General features: G+C 54.5%; 2 protein-coding genes across 2 annotated transcripts; one reads left to right on the top strand and one right to left on the bottom strand.

Annotated features, from left to right (window-relative positions):
- Positions 1–1,213: 1,213 nt before the first annotated feature.
- On the bottom strand, positions 1,214–3,536 carry QC761_109630 (uncharacterized protein; the record flags this gene model as incomplete). Its single annotated transcript, XM_062874253.1, has 3 exons — positions 1,214–2,254; positions 2,317–2,939; positions 2,996–3,536. The coding sequence occupies 3 exons, from the start codon at positions 3,534–3,536 to the stop codon at positions 1,214–1,216; spliced, it is 2,205 nt and encodes a 734-aa protein (XP_062737370.1).
- Positions 3,537–11,154: 7,618 nt separating this feature from the next.
- QC761_109640 (uncharacterized protein) lies at positions 11,155–11,799 on the top strand (the record flags this gene model as incomplete). The annotated part of the gene is made up of 1 exon (XM_062874254.1): positions 11,155–11,799. The coding sequence occupies one exon, from the start codon at positions 11,155–11,157 to the stop codon at positions 11,797–11,799; it is 645 nt and encodes a 214-aa protein (XP_062737371.1).
- Between the last annotated feature and the right edge of the window lie 933 nt (positions 11,800–12,732).

Raw genomic sequence — 12,732 nt, forward strand, 5'->3', positions numbered from 1 at the left:
GTACCACAAACCGGAGGAGGTGGTTCCGGCCCCGCATCAGCACCTTCGTTCAGCTTCCTCGTCTTCTCCATCAACCAGTCCACCAGCGACGACATCCTCACCCCTTCTGACCAAGCCCAGGATCCCATCTTCTCCATTACCCTGAGAGACGCCAGAACCGTCTCCAACTTCTATCTTCAAAAGATCACAGCCTTTATCCCCTTCAACCGCACCCCAGAGGTGCTGATGACGGATTATCAAGGCTCGGGCGGCTTCATGATCATCAACTTGCGATTCAACGTCGTCTGCAGCTTCATGAAGGAGGGCCCACTCCAGTCGGGCAAGAGGTCGCTGAAGGTTGAGCTGCTGCCGAGGACGCATCTGAGGTCTGTGTTTGCGGGGGAGTGCCTGGACTTGACGTTCTTGCTGGCTGGTGTGATGGTGGCAGAGGTGAATAAGAAGCAGAGGCTGTCGTTGGATGCCAAGGTTAGGTTTGCTGAGAGGGAGGACATTGATGTCAAGATTGACATAGGTAGGCCGCCGAGGGCACAGTAGGTAGGTAGCTGTCATATGAGTTGCGGGGCTCGACTGGATACATTTCTGCACATCATGCCACAAGGTGGATAGATACACGGGTCAGGAAGAAGAAGCTTGCTATCTTCAGGTGTGACAATGTCCGGAAATGTCGGGATGGGATGGGGCAGGCTTGCATTCATGCCCATGGCTTCGGCGACGTTAAACTCGATGGGTGATTCACTGCTCAGCTTGGCATCCGGACCGTGAATGTCCACGCCCGTCATCTGATTCACTGTTCCATCTGCGGTGGACAACATGGATTTTTGATCGGCATCGTGACGAGAAGGATCGTTCGAAGCATCGTCAATATCAACGCGGCTCGGGTGGGGTTACATATACAGAACTTACAACACCCCCAGATCGCGCTTGAAAGGGGTCTGATCACCCTCTGGGCTTTTCCCCATCCATCAAGGTCGTCCTCTTGCGCACTGAGACTCGCGAGGGAAGCTTCTGCTGTTGCTGGAGCCTGACGGTAGATTCTGATCTCGACATCGGACATGAGCGGCACCGTTCTCTTCATGGGCTTTGGATATGGACTCGGTTGCTGGCCCCTCATTTGGCCCAGGACCATTTCTTCGAGTTCTTATCCGTTGCAGCGTCATCCTTCTTCACAGCGGTTACGACGGTGCAGTTGATGATGGCAAACAAACAGGACACGTTAAACGCGAATGATGCTCCTCGAGCCACCCAAGGAGCGTCCGGGTGAGTCTCCTGCTTGCCGGTGGGCACGAGTCCCGATTGGCAGGAGAAGATGTGTAGTTCTGCTCCGGGTTTCCCGTCTGTTGGTATTGCCACCGGTCGCCCCCGGCATACCCTGCGTCTGACCGCCCTGGAGCACCAGCTGGAAGAACTCGCCCAGGCTCAACTCGGGAGCAGGGTCTGGCGAGGTTCCAAAGTTGACATCGAACGTCGTCACCCAAAAGTCGACTGTGATGCGGCCGCTCAGCGGAGGACCTTCAAGATACAAGGTTGCCCCCAGCGTGGCCCCGACGGTGATGGAAGCAATGCGGAAGTCGATGACGCACTCCACCCCGACGGAAACACCCCCCTCGGCGGTGAAGTGGAAGGTTGGAATCTCGGCAGCGCTGGGCATCCGTATACTGGAGTTGTAGCCAAGTCCTACCACCGGGCCTGACAGTTCGGCCCAGCCAACGGGCATGAGAGGCCCGTTGACTCGACAGAACATGAATGCGGACTTGAACCTCCTGTCGGTAGCGGGATCAGTCATTTCGCCGTAGAAGCCAGCCGCTTCGAAGAGGTAGACATTGTAGCCGATGAGGAGAGCTACCGCGTACATGTCGTTGCCCTCGACGACCTTGTGCATGAAAGCACCGGAGATGGTCAAAGGAGGCTTGCTGAAGGAAGCTGCGAGGCTGTCGACGGTTACTTTGGGGGCTGGAAGTTTCTGGAGGCTGGTCATTTCGGCGATGGGAAATTCCAGCTTGAACACTAGAAGCGCAAACCCGATGGGTCCGACGAGGACGGAAGCTTCGAATACAATGGACAGAGCGCCATCTTTCAGAGTGCCTTTCCAGCCGAAGCCAATGTTGGAAATGGACAGGGGGCCGGCTGACTTCTTGTAAGGGGCCAGGCCAGGAGGTTTGGCGTTTGCGTCGTCGTTGGGAGCAGGTGTTGATGGACAGGGGTATCTGAGTCCTTTCCAGAAACTGGCTTCTGCGGGGAGGCTGGCGATGAGGTGCTGCCGAAGACATAGTCAAGGATGACGGTTGTGTTGCCCAGTGCGTCCTTGCCTGTCATCACGAAATGGTGACCAGCTGCCAGGACGACGGTGCTGTCCTCCAGTTTCCCCTGCTGTGTTTTCTTGAAAACAAGGGGTGCGGCCTTGAACCCACGAACCTTGTTGATGGCTTGAACCTCTCCATATGTCAAGCTCTTGAGCGTGGCCTTTTGGTTTTTGTCATCTGTGGCTTTCGGCTCAGTTGTTTCGCTGGTGTCTTGAACCCAGAGATACAGAATCTGATCGACTGGTTTCGGCACAGCCCCGATAAGGGGAATATCTATGTCTGGGATGTCGTTGAGGGAAGCTGACACGATTCGCTTGGTTGGCTTGGGAGCTGGCTTCGCTTTCTCAGAAGATGAAGCGGTGGCGACAGAGCTTTCTCGGCATTGGGTGTAAGAAAAGGAGAAGCCAAAGACGTTGAGGATCTTAGAGAAGACAAAATGTGCGGGCAAGGGGGCATGGTCTTTCCCAGCTGCCGAATCCGCTTCATCCTTTTGTTCTGGGAGAAGCTTTTCGAAGATCACGGATAGCTGATTTTGCGACTTAGGTCTTTTGAACTGAATGTTGTTCACGAAAGGTGGCAGCAATTCTTTGGAGTCATTGCCCATGACGCCTCCAATCAGGTCTCCGAGGGTCACTGCATCTGGAGGTGCAGGAGTAGTCGTTGATCCAGGAATCATAAGCTGAGCGTCGAAAGACCAGGTTTGCTGATTCGCACTTCTTGGCCTGCGGGTTTCTTGTCCTTTGTCGTCTTGTCATCTTTCCTGGGCGGAGGCTTGTGATTATCATTCGTGAAGTTGAGCGAGAGATCTACCGGCCCCAGCCCAAGGACACCCTTCAAGACGAAAGAGGATCCATCGCTGGATTTGCCGTATTCTGCACCGAGCGAGCGTATCTTGATACCATCCAGAATCTTGGCCAAAGCATCGACCGAATCTTGATCAAAATAGGCGGTCAGGAATGCACCTGTCGCGTCATCGCCGTCTTGACTGTTTTCTTTCCCACTTCCGGGCATGGGGACTTGGAGGCGAGCTTGAGGTCCTTGATACACCGCCGATGGGAGCTCTTCTCGCTGTGGTTTAAGCATTTCAGTACGGCTGATACATCGATCCAAGCGAGCCCCGAAGATGTCCAGGATGCGCAAGACCGGCACGATGCCCTCGCCAGCATCGTGACGCAGCAGACAGCTGCGGTGGAGGAAGCCAAGAAGAAAGTCGGGGACGCTATCGAGGCTGTGCATCCTGAATGCTATCAAACAAGGTGATCCGACAATCATGGTGGTGTGAAGTCTGGCTGGGCACATGACTTTTTGGATAAGGTCAAAGTCCGGCTTGACAACCAAACGGTGCAGCCTTCCGCTGATGCCTTGTCGAGCATAGACTTGGACCGTCTTCACAACTCAAGCATTCCTCCCGATGTGTGGGGAGTCATGGTCAAGTTGCTGGGAGAGTTCTGGTCATTGGGCGGCGGCGATGATGAGTCCACTGCCGTTAACCATATGCCCCTCTACCATGATAGTGGTGTGGAAGACACTGATGCCAATATGCACAATCCGGAGGCTCCATTGTGGAGAGACAGGTGGAACAACAGACAGCCGTGGTTCCCCCTCTTCGTTGAGTGGGAAGCCGAGTACGTCCACGTCCCATGGGAAGACTGGACACTGAGAAAGTCCGTCAGCGCATCTTCTGGGCTGGAACGAACAAGCTATAGCATTGATCCGGACAAGGACCTCACCTCTGTTACGGACAGACCCCTTGTCTCGGGCAGGATCTTGATACTGCCACAACCCTCTTCTGCCCTGAATGCGCTTATCCAACAACTGTTCAGCACAGTCCCTAAGGATGAACTCGAGTCGATCACCTCAAAGGAGGAGCAGGTCAACCTCACCAAGAGTGTCCTCGGCTGCCGTTCCTTTCAGCACCTCTCAGCGGATTGACTGATCATCTCATCACCTTGACCCACGGAACGCACATCAAACCAAGTGTCAGAGCAACAGGTCAGGGACCGCCCCTTGGGTTGGCGAGTTTTACGAAGTCACCAGCAAGACACCGCCAGCAAAGCCCACCGATTTCGGCGTCTCAACAACGGCAGCGCCAGTAGAAGCGCACACGGCCGGGAAGGACGACGTCAATGAACTCTCAGAGTTCGTCCAGCTCCCTCCAAGCATGAACCAGCCAGCGCGACTGAACGCTCACTTTGTCACACGCGAGTCTGGCTGGCGTCCCACGACCGAGTGGGAGGATCCCATATGGGGATGGATCGTCGTCAACTACAGCTCTTCACTGCCAAAGGCGTCTTCTACCGCGAGGTGAGGCTGCCCGGAAGCGGAGCCACCGGCCGAACAGGAGCCGTTACCAGTGCGAGGTGGCTGCCCTTCAAGAAAACAGACCAAGCGCAGCAACCAGGGGCAGCAGCAACAGCCCAGCTGGACAGACTGATCGAACAGCTCACCGCCAAAGACGACATTTACGTCCAGGCGTTCACGGACATGATCAACGGAGCCCTCAAGCAGTCAGGTCCGGCCCCGGGAGAGTACGCAGAGGCGTTGAACTGCACAGTCGGAAAGCCGCTCGCTCTGGTCAACATGGGCTGGTCCCTCGAGCTGGCTATGCCGCCCACCAAGAACCAAATCCACCATCAACGCCAAGGACCCAGAACGACACCTCCTAGATCTGAACAACCCCCAGGCAGGTGACACGTACCGATTTCCCATCAAGCTCGGCGACTTCCACAGGGAATACGACGGTTTGGTAGGTTACTTCCCCATGAGGCCGCGGTCCACCGACCCAACAAACGTCGGATACCTCCCCCTAAACGACGAGTTTGTCCTCACCAAGTTGTACACCTACTTGGGCCACAAGGAGAAGAAGCCAAAAGACCCGGGCGGGACAGCATACCCCCTCCTCAAACTCAACAACGCCTCCTACCCCCGCCTACCGGCATACTGGCTCGACCCGGCAAAATACTACCAAACCCCCCAACCATCGCCAACACACGCCAACACCAAATACACTCTCGACAGCAACACCAAGCTGCAAGTCCTCGCCGCCATCCTAGACCCCTTCCAACCCATCCACGCCTACTCCGGCTTCTTACCCATCAAGGAACTCAAACTGCCCGACTGGACCTGGCAAAAAGCCCTCAACCGCATGACTGCCTTTTCCCACGTGGGGCCGTTGATGGTGACGAGGGACGTTCCCGCGTTTGAGACAACTTACGAGCTCAGGGCGGATGACTCGCTGAGCAGAGGAGAGGAGCAACAAGCGTATGAAAAACAATCGGTTGACGTACTTCCTACCGGGTTGCCGGAATGGAATTGGCTGCAGCCGTATTACATAAACAGTAGAGATGAGCAGGGGAAAACAACAACGGGGGAGCCAAAGAAGGAGGACCGTGGTGGTGATGATGATGATGATGATGATGACGAGGTGGAGGAAAAGACAAAGTTTACGCCTATCAAGGTCGGGAGGATGGATACGAGGCCGAGGTTTGAAAAGGGGCCGTGTACGGCTTTTGAGGGGTATTTGCAGATGAGGAGAGGTGTTGTTCATGATGAAGAGAAGGAGAAGTAACGTTTGGGGTGGTGGTGGATTTTGGTGGTGGGTGGGAGGGAGGTTTGGCAAGCAAAAGAAGAGATAGTAAGCGTTTTTGCTTGTTTGCCGTGTCAGTTTTTGAGATTTGTTTTTTCACCGTTGCTGTCGGTAGGTATTCTCTCTTCCCCCGGCCCGGCATCGCGAGACAGTAGCGGAGTAGACTGCAGACTCGGGCGGGGATAGTGAAGAAGATTACCTATAATATGCAGCTTTGAACTTGCAGTGCGGGTTGGAGGTCCTTCACTACTTTCATGTAGAGAGGCTTTGTGAGGCGGCTGGGGGGGGCGTGGGAGTAAACGGTTTGGTCTTGTTTAGCCGGGGCCGGAGGGACCGTTCTGCTTGTATCATTCATCATTGAGTAAGTGGCAGTGTGTTGCTATATCATCCGAGGCCTCTTGCTCAAGGGGCAACTTGACTGCTGTACGTACACAGCAGCATCGGATCCTCAGTGTGCCGGTGGGACATGCCTTGCTGCAGATCAGAGTTTTTTTTGGTGGCTTGCCGTTGACCTGACAAAGCAGCATATCATCAAGACCTTGGGTCAAGCAGCCAAGGGTGTGCGATGAGAAGCCATTCACAGCTGCCTTGAAGCCATTACAGATCAGATTCTTTTTCTGAAGGCTGGAACTGACAAAGCACAGCTGAGGCCAAGAACCTGTAATGAGAGCCCATTCAGAGCTGCACGAAAAGATGGCTGCTACATTGGGTGCGTCCTGCAGATCAGAGCTTTCAACAACGCTCAAGTTTTTTTGAGCCACACGGCCAGAGCTATTCATGTTCATGGAGGATTGCCTTTTCTGGGAAGCCGACAGGACTTGTGCAACAGGAGGCTGAGGTGGTTACAAAGTCGTTGAGTTGCAGTTCGTGTATGAGGCGTGGTGGTCCATCGAGAAAAGAAATTGCCCCCTTTTCTCAGCGGTTCAGATTTGCAGCGCTGTTTCGGTGTAGGTTGACATGTATCTGCCAGCCATTCTACAGGCCAGTGGTAGCTTGGCTGTTGTTGAGAGCTACGGGGTTGGTGGCACCCAAGGTGGCTCATGCCCTTCGCTTGTGTCAGGACCGAAGTGGCTGTAATCATTGCCCACTCGGGAACTTCCTTTGTACCGGGTAGGTGCTGTCCTCAGTGGCCGCTCGGAAACTTTCAAGTGATGGTCTGTAGTACACGATACGTGCGAGTCTGTGGCATGCTGCCGTGGACGGAGTGAGTGACGAACAAGCGAGAGCGAGGAAACGTGTGGATGGCGAATGGCACGGGCGGCTTGTGGTGTGTTCCACGAGTATGGCCAACTGCCAGGCCAGCTCTCAAAGAGGTGAAAGCGAGGAGAATTTGATGGGGTTGTCCAACAAGAAGGTGTGTGGTGCCCCGGTCCGTGTACCCATTCCATACCTTTCTTCTAGAAGCCTGCTGTTCGTACATATCTCTGAGCTCGTGATTGGATTGATGAATGTGACATTCCATTTATTCAATGTGACGTTGGGCGAACTCTTGAGGATTTCCCACAAGGGGTCTCAGCGCGAGAGGGTGTTGGCGAGGTAGGTACGGGGCAGATGTTGAGACCAGGCTCTGGTACGTACATTTTCTTGCCGATATTGAGGGGCAACGCAATCCTCACCGTGGTAAGATGACGAAGCCCGATAGCTTTTGCCTCTCCACCGTAGACGATCTTTGTTTCTGCAGAGTTGAGAATGCGAAATAATAATGGCTTGTTTCTTCGGCCGAAACCATTCCGAACCATGATCGGTGACTAGGAAGTGTAAGAAAGCTAGTTATCACAGGCCTATTAGTTCTTTTGGTACCAGCCGTTGTGCAGAAGACCATGACCAGCTGATCACACTCATGACTTGACCACGCACTGTGCAGTTGCCGCATGCATGGCCAAGAAGGGCCAAGATAGTTCAGGTTGGGAACGGCCAGGACACAGGTGCTGGGGAGTGGAACGATCAACAAGACAGCCGGCAGGCTGGGCGAAAGCGAACGCACGATGTGAGTCAACGTGACCGGGATGCTTGCGGGACCAGGAACAGGACTTGGGTAGGGACTTGCCAGGTGCTACATATGACAGGCGATTAGATATCGCGCTCAACGCGGCAGATGAAGCCGAAGAAATCAAGTCAAGTTGCCAAACCCTGCCTTTCTACGGACAGAATGGCAGGCAGTTGTTTGTGTAAGAGGTTGCTGAAAGATAGCCCCTGACTGTGCGGGTCTGGATTCGCTTGAACTAAGAAAACGCCCTGTAGGGTCTGGCAGGGGTACACGCCGTGATCCACACGACGAACTATACAGTTCGTGGCGGTATGGGCTTCTCGGCTTTGTGCCCTCAGCTTTGATGAGCATTCAGACGTCAAGCTCGGCCCCGGATGATTTCCTAAGATGCCACGAGGTGGGAGGGAAAACCGATTGCTCTGTGCCCGAAAGACAGTGTTTGCGAGTTCACGGAGCCTTGTCCAAGACATGGCGGCGAAATGCTGTGAGCGGCCACGCTAAAAGGAACCTTGGCGGGGAGTCAAGAATGATGGTATATGCCAACGCATCCCTCCTTGATGAGATTTGATTTCACCTTCTGGCATATAGCTGTGGAAGCCACCCAAAGACGGGCAATGTGTAACCCGTTTCAGAAGTGGGCATGTGGGATACAGACTCTGAAAATTGTCCAAAAAAACTACATTGTCCAATCAATGTGTTGCGGAACCGGCCGCCGCTCTTCCATGGCATCGGCTCCATACTTCGACATCTGAGACTCGGCGCAATACATACAGAGTACAAGACGTCGGTCGAAGTTTTGATCCATGACCCTTTCACGGGAGAGACATCGACCTGGTGGGGCAGCAGCGATCATTCTGTTTAGTGGATCCGTCAGCCGGCGTTAGTGCAGGGGTGATAGCCAGGAGTGCCCTGTAAATTGCGCGAACTTTTCAAGGGTGCCCCGCCCATTCTCTGCCCACTCCCTCCAACGACACCTCATCGACACCTCTACCACGACAACCACAGCGAGCTCAACGGAACTTTGCGGCTCGGAATGGCTGGCTGACCGTGGTGCTTACTGGCCAATTCCTATGAGCGTCACAAATCAGATTTTGGCCCTAGAGTTGATGCCAACCCCACCAGACTAGACTAGTTCCATGTGGGTGGTACTTCTGCCCGCCGTGGGTGCCAGGCTGTGGACAGGCCATGTTTATTATCTGCATCTGAATCAATCTCTATACAGATTTGCACACATGAGCTAGGCCAAAACCCTTTTTGGACGGCCTTGCTGCTTAGGAATTTTATTTCTCATTGCATTCCCAATCTGGAACTTCTCAATTTCGCAGAAGCCAGACAGGAAAGCATTGAAATTTCTGCAACAAGAGACTGAAGCAAGTCGGTGTGGTGGTTGAAGATAGCGGCAGTGCGTGTGGCTCGGGAAGGCTTGGATCCGCGGAGTGTTGCCGATAGCACGGCAAAGTAAACCCTCTTCTAACCGAACTCATCAAGAAGATTAAAATATCTTCACAACTTCAACCTCTGTCTTGATTCCGACAATCGGAGCTCTTTTCGACAGAAAGAGAGCGACTCGGCAGGCAGTTCGCCCTGGTTTTCGTGAATGCCTTCCTGTTCACCTTATTTCTCCATCGGTTACTCGATGCCTGACCGAGCTGATGAGTTCGTCATACCCGGACACCCCACTGAAGAAAACAGCGGCTTCAGTCCGCAGTCATCATACCTCCGGCGATCATCACGGCTCACACCGTTTGTTCATTGAGGTGCCAAGGATGGCTATGTGCCAGCTCTGTACAGTGTTTCCTGGGCTCGCCGTTTACTGTGTCAGAGATGTACACTTCGACATCAAATGCCCCCAGGACCAGAAAGGAGCTTCCTGCAGCTAAGACCACTCGTCTCGAAGCCAAGGGCTGGCGGCCATCGTCTACCTCACTGCTTTTACGAGTCCGGCGCAAGGTCAGAGCACAAGGCATGGTGCCAAAAGTCCCCCCTCCTGAAAGAGTCTCACGGTATCGTCACGACCAATCTTGAAGAACGGCAAGACCCCGCAGCGCCCACGAATGTTGGTGAGGGGGAGCTCCAGCCATTCTGCAGCTCGCCATGATGGTTCGGTCACTGTCGCGGTCATTTATGACCTAGACCAGCCGGGAGACACTCAACCAGCAGGCAGAATTTCACGAGAACCTTCATCTCCCTGTCAATCATGATCCGTCTGTACTCAGCATAAACAACTTTTTCTTGCCCAGTGTCTCCTAGAGCGTATGTCTTGGGATGGCACAGCACATGGTATGTGTCTCGCACCGTGACACCCCTTCTGCAGAGAGGTGTTCCGTCCGCCCCACCACCAGGCTACGCTACGCCGCCGGGTTTAAGGCCGTGGTGGCAGCTGTTCGTACTTCTGAAATCGTAAGGACCGCCCAGCATCTGGACGAAGGTATTTCTGCCCGAACAAGAGACTTTGCCAACTAGCACTGCCAGCCGGCCTGACTGGCACCCCCTGTTTCCCCACAGCCAAATATCTCGATGTCTCTGGACCCAGCCGGGGAGGTTGTTGTATCACATACCGCCTGAGCTTGCGGGCATCATGGCCCGACGGCACGACGAGAGGGGTGACGGAAAGATGGAGAACACTGATTCTGACTGCGAACTAAAGCGTGTCAACGGGTTCTTGCGTCGATGCGTTCTGGATACCAGCGGCCCGGGGCCGTGACAACCCTCTCTCTGCGATACCGGCACCCGCCTGGTCTTTTCTCTGACCAGCTCCCATCGTGTGACCTCATCCCCCACATCGTACATGGGTCACTCTGTGTAACCCGAACCCAACCCCCAAACCACACTCCTCTCTCAACTGCCGGTGGGGCGCCATTTTGTCGTCCCTATAAAGCCTTCGGAAGCAGTTCCCCAGCTGTCCCCAGCGGATCCTCCATCCCATCCCCAAGAGCACACACCACCAGCACGCTCGGCTTTTTGTTGAGAAGCATTTCGCCCCACAGTCCAGCACACTGCCTGTGTCCCACCGTCGTTGTCGTCCCTGGCTGCTGCCCAGTCTCCGGGCTGTTCCCCGTCATCCGTTTCCTCTTCAGATAACGCACTCTCTCCGCGTTCCCTCGCGTGTCAATCCAAGCTTTCTTTCCGTTAAAGTGAGCAATCCTCCCTCCTCTCCTTTCCTCTCAACATCCTCAACCAACACGATGCTGACCAGACATTGGTCAGACGAAGGCTTCCCAGCCTCATCCTCGAGCACTCACATTCACCAGCTCGCCCAGTGCCGCACACACATTGCCATAATGTCCAGCAACGACCGTCAACGCACACCCAGCGAGGATTGGAGCGTCATCTCCAGAGCGGAGGCGAGCGACTTCGTCGACGAGACTCACACGAAGGGGAGAAAACCTCACTTCAATGATGACAATATCCCATCGGGTCGTATCGGTCACGATGCTGCAACCTCGTTCGAAGAGGAGCTTGACGCCGTTGCCCACACCCAACGGGCCATGTCCAACGAGGACTCCACCGAGACCGCCGGGACCGATGACACCCAGATTCGGGATGATGACGCCGCCGATCAAGCCTTGTCGATGCAAGCAACCCCTTCCAACTTTGCCCCCAACGCCACATCCCCCTCACAGGCCGCCTCCACCCCTGACATCCTCACTCTCTCCTTCGCCAACGTGGACCTCCACCAGGGCATCTGCTCCCACGATGTCGAGCGCTGGGTGGGCGGTACTGGTGCTCGCCGTCTCGTCCAGCACCAGGCCCTCGTGAAGAAGGGTTACTCATCCAGCGTGGCAAGCACCAGGAGCGTTGTTAGCAACAGCAGCTGGACCCACATGATGGAACCCATTTCCGTGAACGAGCAACTGATGTTTGCTGGAGAGTGGAGCAACGAGGCTCTCGCTCCCTATGGTGCTCCGCACCCTGCTGGCAATTAGTCGTCGCTTGCCGTCTAGGAAGGTCGGCCGGTAGACTGGTTGGTCTCGCATACTCGACAAACATCCCTCTCAAGACCCAACCATCAACTTCTGTCGTCGAGTACCATCACTGCCCTTCGCGCCCTGTCGCTTTCCAATCCGACCTCTCACGTGTCAAGCCGCCTTGTCGACCGAAGAGTCAGTCGCACTCGTCACTAATGACAAACATGTTTCGCTCATCATTGGCGACCGGTTGCCAGCAGTTGCATCTTCTCAGCCGTCCTTCCCGATTGAAAAGCGCTCGTCGCTTCGCCAAGTCTCCGCCTTGCCTTCGGTTTGCTTTTACCACTCGGGCAGAGTCTGATCGGTAGCAAAGCACCCATTATCCAGCGAGCTGCTCTCGTATCATCATGTCAGCCGGCCGACCTTGTCATGCCAAAAAGTCGATGCTGTCTCGTCCTCGAAAGACTCATCCGTTGCCAGTCTCGGTCCATTATCGCCGCCAACAAGACTCCGGTCCTCATCGGAATCCTACTCAAGCTGCTGCAAGACACCGGCCTGGTCGATTCCTTCTGTCAGTCTCTTCTTTTATCTTTGCGTCGTTGGATATTATCGTTATCGTTCAGTTGTGGCTTTTTGTTTTCGTTGCTTCGATCGAGCTTGTCGTCATGAGGTTGTCTTTGGTATTGTTGTCATGGCTTGCGTTGTCGTTACGATGTTGTGTTGTTTTATCATCGCCGGGTTGCCTTGTGGTTGGTTGTCGTCTGTCTTCGTCCGGTGGTCAAATTGATGGGTGGCGTCCTTGATACCCTTAGGCCCGGAGATGGGGCTGTGGCGTTCTCCTTTATTTTCATAATCTCGCGAAAAGGATAAAAAAATAGCACACATCCCTGTTTGATTAAGAGAAGGTCGGAAGGGAAGGCCGCGAGGGAAGGGAGGGGAGGGGGGATACGT

This window comes from Podospora bellae-mahoneyi, assembly GCF_035222275.1.
Source record: "Podospora bellae-mahoneyi strain CBS 112042 chromosome 1 map unlocalized CBS112042p_1, whole genome shotgun sequence".
NCBI classification, from domain to species: Eukaryota; Fungi; Ascomycota; class Sordariomycetes; order Sordariales; family Podosporaceae; genus Podospora; species Podospora bellae-mahoneyi.